Raw genomic sequence first — 18,079 nt, 5'->3', positions numbered from 1 at the left:
TTAGCTTCTTCTTATAGCTTTAGTCCCTTGTGAGTGCACACTGCATGCAGAATATAGAAGTCACCCAGAGTAGCAAACTGGTGCCTAAAAATATGGAGATTCACTCATAACAAATCAATTTTATAACATATTTATAACATTAATAACAACTATGGGAATAACCAGACATTTCGGAACAATACAGAAAAGAACAATAGGGAAAGGAATTGAGAAAAATAGCCTATGCTCATAATTAAGGTGGTGAACCTAATGATATACCGCTAACCAGAAATACTGTTGAAGGGTTTCAAGAAACTGAAGATACTCATTAAAAATTGATAAACAGTAATTGAAATGGATAGGTTAATCACTACCAAAATATCTGTTCCTAACTTCCTATTAATAATGCAATTCTTTTACCTCTAAAATATCATATTACATAGTATCTTAATTGTTTTTTACTGACAGCCATATGGCCAGTTATAAAATGACAATGAGAGTAGCCTTGGGAATTAAGTCATGTCCCAATAAAATTTCACTGTCTCTGTGGAAAAATCCTCAAGTGTGTATGAAACCTAATGTACATTACCAATCTAGATGTTAAATCTTCAGAATATTTTATATCACAGTTCACTGGTATTTATTTCAACTTTTGAGAATGTACATTTTGTTTTGATGATATGTTTCTTATAGTTGGTTGTATAAGAAGTAAATGTTATTAGGAAATTGTTCTGATCCATTAGGCATTATTATTTCTTAACCTTTCTCTCATTCTCTTTCTTCACTCTTTTTGCTTTGTTTTGGTTTTGGTTTTAGATTGTTTTTTCAATAAAGCATTGGGATGTCCTTTAGAAACTTTATTTGTCCAATAAAAAAATGGAGTACAGATCTAAACAGAGAACTCTCAACAAGGAATCTAAAGTGGCTAAAAGACACTTAAGGAAATGCGCAACAGTCTTAGACATCAGAGATACGCAAATCAAAACAACTCTGAGATTCCATCCTACACCTGTAAGAAAGGTCAAGATCAAAAACACTGATGACAACTTATGCTGGAGAAGTTGTGGGATAAAGGGAACATGTCTGTATTGCTGGTGGGAGTGGAAGCTGGTACTGTCCCTTTGGATGTCAGTGTGGTGATTTCTCAGAAAATTAGGAAACAACCTTCCTCAAGACCCAGCAATACCACTTTTGGCTATATATACAAAGGATGCTCAATCGTGTCACTAAGACATGTGCTCAACTATGTTCATAGCAGCATTGTTTATCATAGTCAGAACCTGAAAACAACCTAACTGCCCCTTGACCAAAGGATGGATAAGGAAAATGCAGTACATTTATACAATGGGGTACTACACAACAGAAAAAAAGAATGACATCTTGAAATTTGCAGGCAAATGGATGGATCTAGAAAGCATCATATTGAGAGAGGTAACCCAGACCCAGATTGACAATTATCATTTGTACCCACTCATAAGTGGTTTTAAAACATAAAGCAAAGAAAATCAGCCTACAAATCACAATCCCAGAGAACCTAGACAACAATGAGGACCCTAAGAGAGACATAGATCTAATCTACATGGGAAGTAGAGAAAGACAAGATCTCCTGAGTATATTGGGAGCATGGGTACCATGGGAGAGGACTGAAGGGGAGGGAAAAGGCAGAGAGGGGAGCAGAAAAAATGTAGAGCCTAATAAAATCAATAAAATAAAAAAGAAACTTTATTTTTCTCTTGTGCTTCCACATCCTAGAGACCATTTAACCATCCCAAGTTATTGGAAGAGTACTGACTTATCAGTTCTATCACCATGTTAAAAGTTATCCCAGGAAGGGGTTGTAGCTCAGTGGTAGAGAGCCTGCGTAGCAATCGTTTGACATTGGGTTCAATCCCAATTCCCGAAGGAAAAAATAATCAGAAGAATGTTCCTTTTGTTGTCAGTATCCAAATATCCTTTAGTAAGTAGACTTAATAACACTTTACATTTAGAATATTATTTTAAGGGAAAAATGATTTGGCAACTTATGTCTCATTTTTAGATAGGACCAATAAATGGAGCAGCAGCAAATTTTATATAAAACCCAGATAATAAAATCACTAACAAGGACCACTGCGGTCCAAATCTGCCATTCCTCCATGCCATGGCTTATTTGCCTTTTGATTTTCCTGATGAGCATCACTACAAATGATGAAAATGTACTACGCAGAATACAACATCCTGGCAGTGTCCTACACAGAATACAGCATCCTGACAGTGTACTACACAGAATACAGTATCCTGACAGTGTCCTATACAGAATACAGCATCCTGACAGTGTACTGCACCGAATACAGCATCCTGACAGTGTCCTACACAGAATACAGCATCCTGACAGTGTCCTATACAGAATACAGCATCCTGACAGTGTACTGCATCGAATACAGCATCCTGACAGTGTACTGCACCGAATACAGCATCCTGACAGTGTACTGCACCGAATACAGCATCCTGACAGTGTCCTACACAGAATATAGCATCCTGACAGTGTCCTACACAGAATACAGCATCCTGACAATGCACTACACAGAATACAGCATCCTGACAGTATCCTACACAGAATACAGCATCGTGACAGTGACCTACACAGAATACATCATCCTGACAATGCACTACACAGAATACAGCATCCTGACAATGCACTACACAGAATACAGCATTTTGACAGTATCCTACACAGAATACAGCATCCTGACAGTGTCCTACACAGAATACAGCATCCTGACAATGTCCTACACAGAATACAGCATCCTGATAGTGTCCTACACAGAATACAGCATCCTCACAATGTTTCCTCTGTTTCCTTTGCTGTATCGCTCACCCCAGACAATGTGCAATGCCCTACACACGGGCATTACTATCACATGAACAAGGAAGGAAATAAAAGCTGGCACTACTATTAAAATAAGTAGTAAAATTTCAGTGTTCAATGTTCAGAGTTCTGATTATGTAATTATCTAAGGCTCTCGCAAGACAATTATACTATACTTTTAATTATTTGCATACCCATTGCTTTATCAAAGTGGCCTTTATTTACCTTTACATAAACTCTGAAAGGTGTGATATTATATTTTCCCTTGACTCTTTAAAGGTAAATAAAGAGGAATAAAGCAGCAGGAAGACCGTATAGTAGACTTTTCTTGACAGATAGCACTATTTTGCTAGTATATTGATTTTTCTTCACTTGACATATTTGATATGGTGACAGCAAAAACATAACAGTAACTGATCAAATTATAATGGTCTTGTTGATCCATCCTAACCTTGTAAAATATTCAATAATGGGAATTGTTATTGTAATTAGATTTTTCTTTAATTTAGTCAAAGTAAGATTTTGTGATAATTAACGTGTTTTATTTTCTATCTTCAGAATTCATATATTCATGCACACACAGGCACATCCAAAACAACATACCCCCCCGCCACACACACAGTATAGAACTAGCTAAGAAGACCAGGCAGGCTCCTAACTCAGAATCAAGAATTCTACATGCCTCTACCTCCTAGGTGTTAGAATTAAGGACTTGGGCCAACAAGCCCTTTGTCTATTCAGTGGGTTCTGTCTTTTAGCGGATAGGTATAAGGTGTTCATTTTTTTTCTTACTATGTTTGCTCTAGCTCCATGGAAGTTTGACTTCAGCTTGATATCAGCCTTGGAACTGCTTAACTTTCAGACAAATGCCACAAAAGTTCACTGATGTCCAAATGGGTCATAGAACAGCACACAAGCTGAAAATAAAACTGCGTAATTTAAATTGTATTATATGGTAAGCTAAAGAGGCTCTGTAGAACCCAAGAGAAAACTCAACTTGCTGTCACTAATTTTCTGTACACATTCTTGTCAGAATTTTATGGATATATAAAAGGGGCAGCTCTCTTTGATGTGGAAGCCCTAGAATCCTTTATAATTAGTCATTAAATGAGCACAAATGCTTATTTGGCTTACATGAATGTAGACAAATTTATACACTTATTGAAGAGGCAGAGTTTTGATGGGTCCCTTATGTTGTCAGCCTACGTTAAACCCCCAAACAGTTATGATTTAACAAATCATCATGCTAAATAATGAAGACTATGCGTCTAATGAAGAACACTGTGCTCTTTTAATTTAGTAAATTACTGTATGAAGTTATAGTTCTTATTCAGAGGGATATCTTTGCTTTTAATACATTATAAATAATCATAATATTAAACGTATGCAATTTCAAATGCAACACATATGTCTGATACAAAAGTTCCATGGGATAATCAGTGTATTGCTTAGAACTTGGGAGAAAAAAGGCTTGTCTAACTCATTTACTCAGATGGCTAGTCCCTGTAAGAACACCTGACATACACAAACATTCCTTAGCAGTCTTGGCAGGAAAGCAACTTCAAGGTCTTTTCCTTGGGAGGTAAAGAGTGGTCAGTTGATTTTTGTCAGAATGTGTGGGTGTCATTAAAATAAATCTTCCAGACTCAGGCTGAGGAAATGGTTTAAGTCACTTCCCCGTTTTCCTTGAAACACGCAGTTCACGGCAAAGCCTGAACACATTCAAAATGGCTTGCTGTATGTAGATATTTTTTTTTAGCCCACAAAATGTTCCCAAGTTTCCTGAAACCAACTAACATCAACTGAATTTTGTTGTTGTTATTTGTGTTTGATGACCATAGTCATTTTTCCAAATGCATTATGTAAATTAATTCATCCACAACCTCCATGTTATAGAAACGAGGGACCTTTTTTTGCTGCTTGTTTTGAGGAGGAAGGGGCATTTGAGCATAGCTTATGCTTGACCTGCTCATCTATGACACAATAAAGCAGCAGCTTGAGAAGCTCCCGGTGTCTTACCAACACTCCAAGGCTTCTGGACGGCTCTTTCCTTGTGGAAAAATTTCAAAGCTAAGCTATGTGGAAGCAGAAGAGATAGTTTCCCTAAAGTTATCAGGTCATCCCTGTCTTCTCATACTAGACTACGCTAAAACACTAATGGGGCAGTTAAGTAGTGAGCATTGCACTCACTAGAATTAATATGAAAAGCAAAATTTCTTAAGTTTATCCTTGGTTATATTTTTAAGAATTACCTGATAATGTTATCAGATACACTATGATTTTATTGTTTATCTTTAAGGCAAAATATTCACTGCTCTCTAACATATTAATTGCTTCACATAGCAAAAGTCATTATCAAATAAAACAAAATGGATGGAGAGATCTGGAAAAGCAATGATATCTGAGACTGTCTTCGGCTCTGAGGGGTGCAGAGACTATCAGCAGTAGTGCATTACTACAGCATTTCCGTGACCTACATTCTCTGGGTACCCACATAGACTATTTTAACTAGAAAACAGCATGGAATATTGCTAAACCATATATATATATATATATATATATATATATATATATATGTGTGTGTGTGTGTGTGTGTGTGTGTGTGTATATATATATATATATATATATATTACATAGAAGACAGAGCGAGTTCTTCCCATATTCCTATAGGGAATGAGTGGGGCTCTGATGCATACTGGTATAGCTTGCTGCAGACTCAGGAGGCAGCCTCATTAAAGAGGTTCCTATTTCATGCACCCAGAGCTATGGAGCTGGATGATAAGACTTGTGGTAAATACAAACGTGCCATTAAGTGTTCCCAGGAATCACAGTGGAGTGTTTAAAACCCACTGGGAGAGCGCTAAAGTTAAAAATAAAAATCACACAAAAAATAGCAAGGTTGACTACCACCAACTCTATTTGAGTTGGTTATGGTAACATTTAATGAGAAAGAGGCCCTAGAATTACAGGAGAGAGGACTTGGAAGAAAGGAAACCAAAACGTGTTTTTTAAATTAAGACGTAACTTTTTGAATAGGAAAGCATTAAACTACCTCTCAGATAGCATGGTATTTAGAGAGACACCTATAATTCCTTTTAGGAGAAAGAAGTTATATATCATTTAAAATGTTAGGGAAATTATTAAAAAAGATATAATACATTTTGATTAAAATAAAATATAATTATCAGGCATTTTATTTAGAACATTTGCCTATAAGATTTTCATGCCCATAATATTTGTGGGCATAATTGTCTGAACTATAATGAATAAAAATAAATGCATAATATATATCTTTTGAGTCAATATTTATTTGACTTATTTCTTTGATTAAATTTTGTAAGACACCTAAAGATTATACTTCAAATAATAGTAGGGTAAGTGCATATTTTTATCAACCTTGAAAAACAGGTTCTTTTACAGCTTTTTTCATCAGGTCATGTGGATTCCCATCAATACCTTCTACTTTGAAACTCCTGAACTCTTAAATCATTTGTGTCAAGCCTACACACAATATTCAACAATATTGTGAAGTTATTCCTCACACTCTCTATGATTAGAATGTAACTATTAACTTTCTTATGAAACAGTCCACGCCATAAAGATTCAATGGCATCGATTCTGCTCCTTCAGCTTTCTCCGGCTACGATCCGCTAATCCCCCGGGCTCATCATACTTAACCTCTGCCGAGCCTTCTCAGAAGGGAATTTGTTTCACCTCATTCATGGCTTCAATAGCCGAGCAAGCCACACGCAAGTGTGCACTGGTCTTTTACCCTCCGCACACTAATCTGATTGTTTTTCCACTCTACAAACCCGGGGTCAACAATCAGGCTGCCGCCAGAAACTAATCAATTTGCAAGCGGGCTTCTGTCCTCACAGAGGGAAAGCTTTCTGAGCCATGTCGGGGAGGCCAGGCGCGCCATGGTTACAGGCATTGTCATGGCATCTCCTTCGCTGGGTAAAGCTCTTGTTGCCTCTGCACAGAGGACCCGGATTACAGAGTCAGCAGTAAATCCCTATTGAGGCCCACCAGGCTCAGAATGCGGTGAAGAGGAAGAGGAAATTGGGACAGACAGGAGCAGTATTCATCAAACTGAGGCTAAATCAAGTGGGAGAGAAATGAGGGGAAAAACAAACGAGAAAAGAAAACGGGCTTCCAAGAATTTTCTAAGCAATTACCTCATCTTGTTTCAAGCAATTTTAATTAAAAATCTCAGTATTTTCAGTAAACATAACACTGTTTCTTATTGTCTATTCTTATCATTCTATTATTTATGTCAAGAAATGATTCAAAACTGAGCATTACATTCAAATTTCAGAACAGTAATTTTTAGAGTATCATTCAAAATATTAAAATGGCACATTTTAAATGTTTTATTTGGGTAAGTTTTATAAAGAAAATCAATTTTTCTAGCATATTCATGATAATGTGTTAAGTTTTATTGCAAATAACTATTCACCCTTATTGATTTATTCAAACAAAATTGCTTCAAAATAACAAATTTCTTATACTAATGTAGTTTGGCTGATGGGAACCTGGTGATGTGCTATTTGGTAGGTTTTAGTTCTTTAAAAGAAAAACATGTTCAGTGATTTTGGTGAAGTTATCATCCCTTAAATTCTAGAATAATTCTATAGTGCATGGTTATTTATTAAACAGATTATATTATTATGAAATATCTATTATTTATTAGATACATTTTTCTGTTAATAAATTCTTGAGAATATGTAATAGGTGATTATGAGGCACAACTATTATTAATTATTCAAATTTAATAATAATGTATGAAAAATACGCTATTTTTCTTTCTGATACTGCACACTCTCACTCCAACAACGCCAACTAATTTTATGAAGGAAATTCTCTGCAGATGTAAATCAGAAGCTAAAAAGAACTGAATCTTTGCTATTACAATCATGTAAATTTCAGTTATTTAAAGGACTTTAAGAGACTTTGCTTTCTCTGTAATGCTTTTTTTTTTGGTTTGTTTTTGTTTGTTTTTTTTTTTTTTTTTTTGAGGCAGGGTTTCTCTGTAGCTTTGGGACCTGTGCTGGAACTAGCTCTTGTAGATCAGGCTGGCCTCGAACTCATAGAGATTCACCTGCCTCTGCCTCCCGAGTGACAGGATTAAAGGCGTGCACCACAACTACCCAGCTGTCTCTGTAATACTTTAAAGTAAATTTTGAAATTAAATTAATTTCCCCCTTTCCCTTTCTTCCCAACCCTTTCTAGGTATCCAGTCATTGTCCATCTCTTCCAAATTCATGGCCTCTGTTTTTTAAAAAAATTATATATATATGTATATATATATGGTTGATATATGTATTTATAAATATAAAAAAACAATATGCTCAGTTGGAATAGTAATAATAATAGTAATAATAATAATAATAATAATAATAATAATAATATTACTTGTTGGTATGCATTTAGGACTAGCTCACACCTCAAACTGAGTCCGAGGAACAGGATGTCTCTATGAGATTGAACCTCCTAAATGTGTCAGGGAAGCTACACCCATAAAGTCTCAACAACATGAGTGCCTAAACAAGACCTCCACAAGCCCTACACCAACAGGCATGCAGTCATAAAAGAGGAAGCTCCCACAGCTTCAACCCTAGACAAAGAATTAAGGCAGTATTTCTCAGGAAAGTGTCCTCAAATTGGTTTTCTGTTTTGCTTTGTTTGTTTTGGGATTTTGTTTGTTTGTTTGTTTTTGTTTGTTTTAACTAAGTGAATGCTCAGCTTCTGAAAGTGATCCTGATGCAGAGGCTTTCTTCCAAGGGTCAGAGAAATATACTCGTTTTCTCAAGCCACTGAAATAACACAAAATGAAATCATGAAAAATTCTGAGATTGTATAAAATAGGTTCTTCATTTCTTTACCTATTAAAGAACAATGCAATTGGGCCTCTGAGATGGCATATGTCTTCAGCCATGTTAGAATGAAAACTGTTTATTAAAAGTGTTTCACGGGCGATTCAAGATTGGGTCTCTGGTTCCAATATTAATCTGTGCTCTTGTCGTTTATTTGAAGTCATGTTTCTTGGTTTTATTTTTCTAAGAATGCATCCTGTGGAGAAACTCGAATCTTTCGAGAATGTGCAATATCCTAGAACATGACCACAGAGGAAGCTGTGCTGATTCCAACGAGGGCAGGCCATCCCGGAATGGCTCTGAGAGGAAGTCAGTGATGACTTGCATACCATTTCAATTACAGAGAAAAGAAAGGGAGAACGAAAACAAGCGGGCCAGTTTCTCCACAGGCACGATCCTTTTAGGAAATTCCACTAAAAGAAAACAGGTCTTCCTGCAATGAATGGGAAAGCCTCACACTCTGGGCATGTAATTAGGTCTGTTTGTGTTCACCAGGCCTTGGATCTCTCAAGGATCCGTGTGGTTTCATTGTACCGAAGCCAGACCAGGTTGCCCTTTAACCCTCACTCCAACGTAACCATTGACGGAGAAAGCGTACACATTCCCGGGCAGTCCCTGGCCAAAGCAGCATGCTACAGGACAGAGCAGGCTAACGTGTAAACACCTGGGAAGGTTCAGAATCGCTGTTTTTTACGTCTGTTATCTGACCTGTTTTAAAATAGTAATTATAGGAAGCTGTCAGTATTATCTTTCCATCACAAATAAAGGTCAGTGTCTAAGAGAAGCGTCATTTTGAAGCTGGTGGATTTTCGTTGAAATTGCACAGCATTCCACTATTAGTCGAGGACATGAACAATGTGTAAAGCAGTCTTCATCAGATAACAATCATAATAAATTTGAGCTAGTCATCCATCTACTCGAATGAACGGCTAAAGGGTACAGTAACTAGATAGCCCCCTAAATGCTAAGGAATGATTACCCTAAGAGCAGCAAAAATTTGTTTTCTAACCACAAATATACACAGAAAAAGTTAACTTGATTTCCAAATTACTAGAAGCTGAAATTGGCATTGAAGCTTAAAACTGTACCCTAATGAGAGAGCTTATGAAGCACAAGGGGAAAGCGTGACTTTTAGAACATATTAAACTCATGTTGCACGTAGCTGACATGAGAAGTTATTTCCATCACCAGGAAACTTAAATTGGGGTTTATCCTAAGCGCGAGGACAGCTATCATATACAATTTTGTAAAACCATCCATGGATTTCAAATGTTGTAATTTTTATGATTTCTTCCAATTCTTTCCTGTTCAAACTGAACTGAAAACTTTATTGGCACAATTATAAAGGTGTGTTGGTTTTTAAAGGAAGCGTTAAAGTAGGGAGGCAATACTTACAAAGTCATGGTAATTCAAGATAGAATTCTACAGGACTGCGTCTGTGTTTTTCTTCAGCATGAGCAAACATTAAAAACCACATAGAAGTGATTCATTTGCTCATCCAAAGAAGTGGATTAATTGGGGAAATGCATGAAGGCATGAACCCAAATTAATTCAACAGCCCTGAAGTCCCCTGACTAATGTCACACAAGGCAGTACATTATATCTGGCAACAATGTTGATTCTGTAGTCTATGCTGATGCCTCAAAACTCATTTCTTTTTGCAGGAATATGTAAACATTATGTTTCCACTTTTTTTTTTTTCTGAAATGGTATCTGATTTCTCAAGACCTGGGTTTCACAGTCCTCTGGCCCTGTCTGGAACACACCAGCATCCCCATACTCAGAGCAATCTGGTTTCTGCACCCTGTCAGATGGAACTTTTCTGTTAATTCAGGAGAAATCAGTTCTCACATTTAGTGCTGAGAGACTGATAACTGAATTCTCAAATGAGCCACACATTTTCAGGGCTGAAGAACAGAGTTGCGGACAATGATCGGCTTTCCCACAGTGTGAATTCTTCAGCGCCAGCTGTCAACATGTGTGTGTGTGTGCAGCATGAAAGCAGCTTTGGCTTGATGACTTTTTCCTTAAGGCCATGAAAATGAAACGAATACTATCCTCTCCTTTGCCCATCTTCTAATCTGATTTGGTTTCTCATGGACAGCAAGAGCCTGTATGACTGCTAGAGTTCTTGGTAGATCAAAGGCGCTTTGTTCCTGAATAAAAAAACAAACATTTTCTCTCCCACACAAATATTTCCATTTGGGAACAGACTAGATAGTGATGTTAAACAGGGGTTTCCCTACTAACTTTGCACCCCGACAAACTACGCTAGCTTTAACAACGGGTGGTAGATAGTCTACAGTTCTCTCCCTGTCTCTCCCTTGAGTTTTAAACATGCCCTTTACAAAAATTATTTATTTATTTATTTATTCAAAATTTCCACTTCCTCCCTGCCTCCCTTTTCCCTACCCCTCCCTCTCTAGTCCTAAGAGCAGTCAGGGTTCCCTACCCTGTGGGAAGGCCAAGGTCCTCCCCCCTCCATCCAGGTCTATAAAGGTGAGCATCGAAACAAACCAGGCTCCCACAAGGTCAGTCCATGCAGTAGAATCAAAACCCAGTGCCAATGTCCTTGGCTTCTTAGTCAGCCTTCATTGCCAGCCACATTCAGAGTGTCCAGTTTGATCACATGCTCCATCACTCCCAGCCTCCTTGACTCCTCTGTTCCTCACTGGGACTTCCAACTCCTCAGAGTATGTAGACATCACTATATTTTTGGTGCTGCTAGCAGGGTGAAAAAATTGACTGTGTGCCTAATACCCATTTATTACTATGAAGTCACACTCAGTCATGAATGATCTTCATAATTTTCTGAAGGTAAAAACAACAATCAGCAACTGAAGCCTAATTTAAAGAAGTTAGGGAGAGCAAGAAGTAAGGGACACAGAGACGCGATTGCTCTGAGAACACATAGTGGGAAATCCTGCAGGGCCAGTTCAATGGAGCTGGGTGAGAAGCAGGGAAAATCATGAGTGCCCTTCGAAGAGGGTCGTGGAGTAGACTGTGGGAGTAAAGTTAAGTTGATATCAGTGAACAGTGGTTAAAATCTTGAAGGTAAAGAGTCCCAGACAGACAATGAACTTGAGCATACATAAAAGAAGTAGTTTGCATGGAATAATGGATCCACGTTTCAAGTCATGGGAAGATACCTTTGCAAAAGGAAATATGGGTGCTGGATATATGACTCAAGGTAAAGGTGCTTTCTGAGGTTTCTACTAAGTGGGGATGGGCAGGGTTTGGTTCTCAGCTCTCACTGGGCGAAAGAAGAAAACAAGCTCCTTTCAGTTTCCTGACTCCACAAAGCACACGCTGGGCATGTACACACTCACACATATATGTAAACACACACATACACACACACACACACCACAATAAATGGCAAAGAAAACGCTAAGAGATAATAACAACATAACAAATCAAATTGGTAATCAATAAAAAGTATCAATTCAATTAAGAAAAAATGGCAGGAAGATCACATGAGACAGGTTCTGTGTCTGTTCCTAACCATGAGAGAAAATAGTCCAATAGAAGCCTTGCCACAGTAGGAAAGATGCAAACCGGATGATGAAAGGCCTGTCTTAGGATCTGAGTGATCCCTCTGAAGCAAAGTGCTGCTAAAAAAAAATGTCATATAGATCCCACATTCCCCTTAAGTTTCACTAAGAGAAAGAGGCAGGTGTCAATTTTTTTTTTGAAATAGACAAATGGATATAGAGGCAATGCAGGGGCTTTGCTAGTTCTTCCCAGCAAAGGTGCAGCAAGACATTTGGAGTAAGGCAGTCTGGCATCCTGCAGAACATCCACCATAAACCTACACTCCCTAAGGAGGCGTGCGGAACAATGTGGAAGTCCAAAAGTCCAAATACGGGACATTAGGAACTGGCAGTATTATTTCATGTGACTGAGAAAGCAGAAATACAAATTTTAAATTACATCATAAAAGCTACTCTCATAATATCATGGAGATCATTATGAATAAATATTTGTTTATTGTGTGTAAGTCAATAAGAATGAAAATAATCATCAAACTTGACAGGCAGACATATAAGGATGATTTATAATCTAAATGACAATCCTTTTGTTTCTTTAAGCTTCAAGATTCTGCATATTTTACGTAATGCTAAAATGTTTTATCACTAAGAAATGAGAACGAATTACAAAAAGCATCTACTTCTCAACCAGTTAGGGCAGTGCTTGACCTGGGGGAACCAGATCTTACAAAACTACACGGAATTCGGTGTATGTAGGTCTTCATTTCCTTGTCTATAAAATGAAGTAGCGGTTGTTTTTTGTTTGCTTGTTTGTATGAGAGCAATTTTGACTTCAAGGCTTGGGACTATGATCTCAAAGCAATGAGCAGAGATACGGAGGAAAAGAGCTACTGCCCTGAGCTTTGTTGTGGTGACCCCAGAAGACGGTATCTTTTCCATTGCCTCCCTTCCGCCTTTCAGCCCAGACCCTTTCTTTCCATTGCCGACTCCTGAGAACCTTCACATTTGGCACAAAGCAACTGTTTCCTCAGTTTTTAATCTTCTCTTCTGTTTCCCCAATTTTCTCACACCCACGGTTGTGAGGTCACCGCCATTATCCCAACAGCCTACTGAATCTCGAGTAGCTGAATGCCCCGCAAACGGAAATCTGTTTGTGACAATAGGTTATGTTCCGTGCCCGTGTCCTTGCACATCTAACCTACCATTGAGCCACCGAGAGTCATGTTGCTCTGTCCTGATAGGATGGTGGTGCCCCAGCGTCCGGAAGATAGCGAAGTCGCGGCCCATGAAATCGGCGGCGGTTCCAGAGTATAGCTCTCCGTCTGCGTGGTCACAAAAGGAAACCAAGCACATATTAATTAACTAAAGGGAGGCAAGAAAAGGAAGACAGCAACACTGTCATTTTCACGTTACAACAAATGCTTTTTCCATCCTTATGCAAAGGTGTTTGGATTTCATCCCTGAGTCCTGAAAGGAGGGTCCTAGCAACGGGTCAGTGAGAAGTTGGAAAATCAGAATAAAGTCTGATTCAGGGAATTCAGCTAAACATAAAATTTTACTATTTTCCTCATTGATGAAATTTTTACAAAATGGAAGAGTAAAAACCTTATCATATACTTTGTTTCTATAACCCTTTATGGTCTAAATAACCTTATTTTTGACTCGTTTTAGGGATAATTAAATGTTTGATAAACTATTTTTCAATAAATTCTGATAAATGAAATATTACTATAAGAAATAATATTTTCCTTGAAAATCTTTCTTGCTTTTTTTTTTTAAATTTAATTTTTACATGTGCATTGATTGGCCTGCGGTTTGCCTGTGGGTGGGTACACATTTGTTGAAGTGTGTGAAGGAAGGCCTAGAGTTGACCTCAGACGATGTTACCATGGCTCTCTACTCTGCCCTTCCTGAAGCAGGATCTTACTGACCCTGGAGTTAACCAATGTCAGAGAGTTTAGCTAGGTGGCTCGCCCTGAGTTATCCTGACTCTGCCCACTGGGTGCAGCCATTCCCAGCAGCTTTGCAACCTCAAAACTTTTTTATGTCGTTTCTGGTAAAACCAAATCTGGGGTCACAGTGGCCCTGCCATTACTTTATCTACCCAGTCAAATCAAACGCTTACTTTTTAGTTTTTAGAATTCCGGTATGGAAGATAATTCACACTCATAAAAGGTAGCATAAAGTCTGACTGCAGGCCTTCAGGTTTAACAAACTAATTTTGAAGAGTAAGCGAGTTCGGAAGCACTGAGTTCTCGATTCCATTGTGCTTGATGCTTTGCTCCTGAAAGTGTGTGAACCCTCAGACCCAGTTTAATAAGGGAAGCATCATTATCAGGGTGCACAAAGAAAAAAGCAGAGACGGGAATGGAGAAAAAGAAAGAGAAGTTACACCCGCTGAATGTTATTTTGCGCTTGTCAGGCAGTCAGCCTGCTTTAACTCTTCCTAATGATCTCATTCAGTTCTGTCAACATACCCTAGAGAAAAGAATGTCGCCCCTGTTTTACATTCAGGAAGGCCAAGGTTGGTTGGCTTAATAGTTAGGGAAGCCGGGGTGAAGGTTCAAATCCAGGCCTGTTTAATTCTAAGGCTGTTAAGCTAAGGCATACCTTCCAATTAAATGAAGTTTGCAAAATGTATGTCCTCTGTCATTGACACAGAAAGCACCTCAGATTCTTCTAGATAACATATAAGCACTAAATTGCTTAGAGTTAACTGTTTTATTTACAAAGCAGAATAATTCAAGAGATAAGATAAGATACACTTCTACAAATAACACAGAATTTAAAAACATTTTTTGATTATTAGAATCTCATAATCTTTAACTTCAAAATAGTCACCAAGCAAAGAGAGCTTAGAAAAGCAAGTTAAATTCATGTATATTGCTCATTCCCCTCTGCTACTATACTGCAATATGTAGAAATGGAGAATTGCCTGTCAGTCTTCCGGTATAAATGTTTTTGGCATATTTCGTTAATATCATCACTTAGATGCCATTCTTTCATTATGTATTCAGTTTTCACAGGAGCGTTGCATAAACTAGATATTCTTTAACCCAAATCAACTGTTCCACTGGAACTTTGCCTTCCTGAAGTTTCATGTTTGGTTGGTTGGTTTCGTTTTTTTTGAGACTGGGTCTTACTATGAAACCCTGACGGGCCTAGAACTCTTTCTGTAAACCAGGCTGGCCTTGAACTCGCAGATCTACCTTCCCCTGCCTCCAGATTGCTAGAATTCAAAGTGTGTGTCACCATGCTTAGTTTTCTGAAGAGTTTCTTGGACTTTGAGTCCCTAGACATTGGAGACTAGACAGAGAAAAAAAATCACTTTAAAACTGCCTATCTTTTTGATAAATGAACTTAAAATTGATTATTTGCTTTAATTGCAGTGACTCTAGATGAACAAATTATTTAGCAGAGAGTAATTTATTACAAGTTTCCAATTAGATAGTGCTATTAAGACTACTCATAGGTCATCCTACATATGGTATCGCTGGGACTCCAAAGTATTTTGTTCTTTCTTTACCTAAGGAAATGCTAAATGCAAATATAAGCTATGTTAAGGTAACATTTTGCCGGACAGAAATCCAGTATTATGTTGAAGAAAATACTCATTTATTTTAAAGGCTTTTGGAACATTTAAGGGCTTACTGATAGCTTATAATTTATCTATATTTAAGCATTTTCATGTCTTCATTAAAATTAATACCTGCAACTTTAACAAGGTGGTGGTAAATACATATCACATATTTCTTTTGGTCAGTAAGGTCAAGAGGATGGTGGTTAGACTTGTGCATGACAGACAGGTTGGAGGGATGGCTCAGTGATTAAAGGCCAGGCTCACAAGCAGAACGCCAAAAGTTACGTGTGAAAACTACTTGAAGTAACCCTGCCATAAACCCTGTGAGGGGATGGCATGCTCTCTTTGTCTTGCCTTTTCCAAAGGATAACATTATTTTCTGAACTCCGCTGCCGAGGAGACCTCTGATGTGATGGAAACCAAGTCAGGTGAAACCAAAAGTACAGATGACCGGAATAGCTTCCTGTCCGTGAATCACACCCTACGAAGTCTACATTGCCTCCAGTCAAGAATATAAAGCCGTGGTCATTTGATTGGCCAGCTTGCTCTCAAGAGGAAATGGAATGCAGAATACTGCCTCTGTTACAAAACGACTCAGAAGAGAATTGAGAAGCCCGTTTCAACCAACATCTCTGGCTCTGGGATGGTATTTGGTTCTCATACACATTATCTGGGCTCTATTACTTTTCTTGTTCACTGTCATGCAAGGATGAAAGAAATCAGCATCAGAGAAAGATTCCCAAGCAGAGAGTTATTTTCTTTCTATTTGCACAACAGATGGGAAGATGATTTGGACCAAGCAGAAGAACTCAATGTTTTACTGAAGATAATTAAATTTAGAAATTGACTTTTGAACAAACGGGAGGTGGAGGTTTAGGTATCAGTTGTCATGGGAAATCACCTTTCACCCAAATATTACTTTTTGCACAAGCTGCTGTTAGTTTTTCTGAGCCGGATTATATTGGGTAATTATGAGACGTTACAGGGCAAGATCTCTTCTTATTCTTGCTGATTGTCAGTAGCTGTTTCTTGCTTTCAGCCTTAGACACAATTCCCTTCTTAGATTTTTATGGGAATTCTTATCAAGGATGATGGTTCCATAGAAAATGCAACAAGGCGTTCTTATTTTGACTGATGGTCTAGTTGGCAAAATGGCCAACTCTTACCTCTTTGGTTGTTGTTGCTAAGTAGAAATATAGCAACAACTCCCATCTGTACCAGTTAAAACATTTGAACACTTCCGGGAAGTATTAAGTTGTGTCAAAGTTTTGACTTTCTAAAGTTATCCATGTATTTTTGACTTTACAAAATGTGTAATTGCTTGAAGGGCATATTTTGGGGAACAAGTAAGTGTAACCGTGAGAGCAAAATTCGACTAATCGTATTTTTCTCATTTTTAGGCTACTTATAAAGTCATCAAATAAATATTAATTTGTGCGCATAATGTTAATATGTACTTTTGACACGTTATTAAAAACATGAGGTGCTATTATATATGTGTGTGTGTGTGTGTGTGTGTGTTTTGAATGGCAATACTGCTGATATAAATTCTTGAGCTCTCTATGTAAAATAATCCACTAGTGAAAGAAAACATGAACTGTGTCCGCTTGTGTTAAGCTGATGGTTCAGTAACATATTCAAGGTCATGGACACTGTCTAACCTGCCAGATCATAAAGCATCTATGTATAGAAATGGCACATAGGAAGTTTGATGGCTTAAAACGAATACATTCGATGATGATTATGCAGTGCTGACAGATAAAGCTAAACTGTCTAGAAGGCAGCAAAGACCAAGATGGCTATTTGAGTACACATCTATTCTGTCTTAACTGTAATCTTTAAAGTCTGCCTAAGGAAAGTATAATTTACTGGGATGAATGAAAACAGCTTTGCGACCTCCGCATCCCGCACGGCTGAGTTCCCAAGAAGCATGCATTAGAAACAAAAGTTCACACGCACTCTAGAATTTCTGTTCACAGCTCCAAATGAAGGAACAATGTGGCTTAGATCAGCTAATGTCTTGGATTACAATTCCTAAGAAGGGTGTGGCGAGGCGAAACTGAAGGAGGAAAAATAAATTTCCCGATGAAATTGCAGCGTTTCTGGCACAGGTGAGGAGTGCAACATGAATGAGAGCGAATATCAAACAAACCTAAAGACCAGGCTATTACGTTGTTAACACCTTAGGTAAATTTTCCTCACAGAGAGCCGGGTAATGAGAAACAGAAGAAGCCAAGCTGCTCTCTCTCCGGCCTTTCCGTACCCAACCCACACTGAAGGAATGAACTCCTTGGTGCAGTGGTGG

The 18,079-nt window shown here is 38.0% G+C and overlaps 1 protein-coding gene across 3 annotated transcripts in view; it reads right to left on the bottom strand.

Moving 5' to 3' along the window:
- Sema3a (semaphorin 3A) overlaps window positions 1–18,079 on the bottom strand; it is a 475,159-nt gene that overhangs the window by 70,611 nt on the left and 386,469 nt on the right. For all 3 annotated transcript variants that reach the window (XM_085684250.2, XM_085684251.2, XM_048433584.3), the window contains one exon: window positions 13,397–13,516. In XM_085684250.2, coding sequence (XP_085540376.2) covers window positions 13,397–13,516 — 120 coding nt within the window. The remainder of the gene's footprint in view (window positions 1–13,396; window positions 13,517–18,079) is intronic.

Source organism: Myodes glareolus, chromosome 27 (assembly GCF_982192425.1).
Source record: "Myodes glareolus chromosome 27, mMyoGla1.1, whole genome shotgun sequence".
In the NCBI taxonomy this organism is placed as follows: Eukaryota; Metazoa; Chordata; class Mammalia; order Rodentia; family Cricetidae; genus Myodes; species Myodes glareolus.
This window is presented reverse-complemented; position numbering and strand designations above follow the sequence as displayed.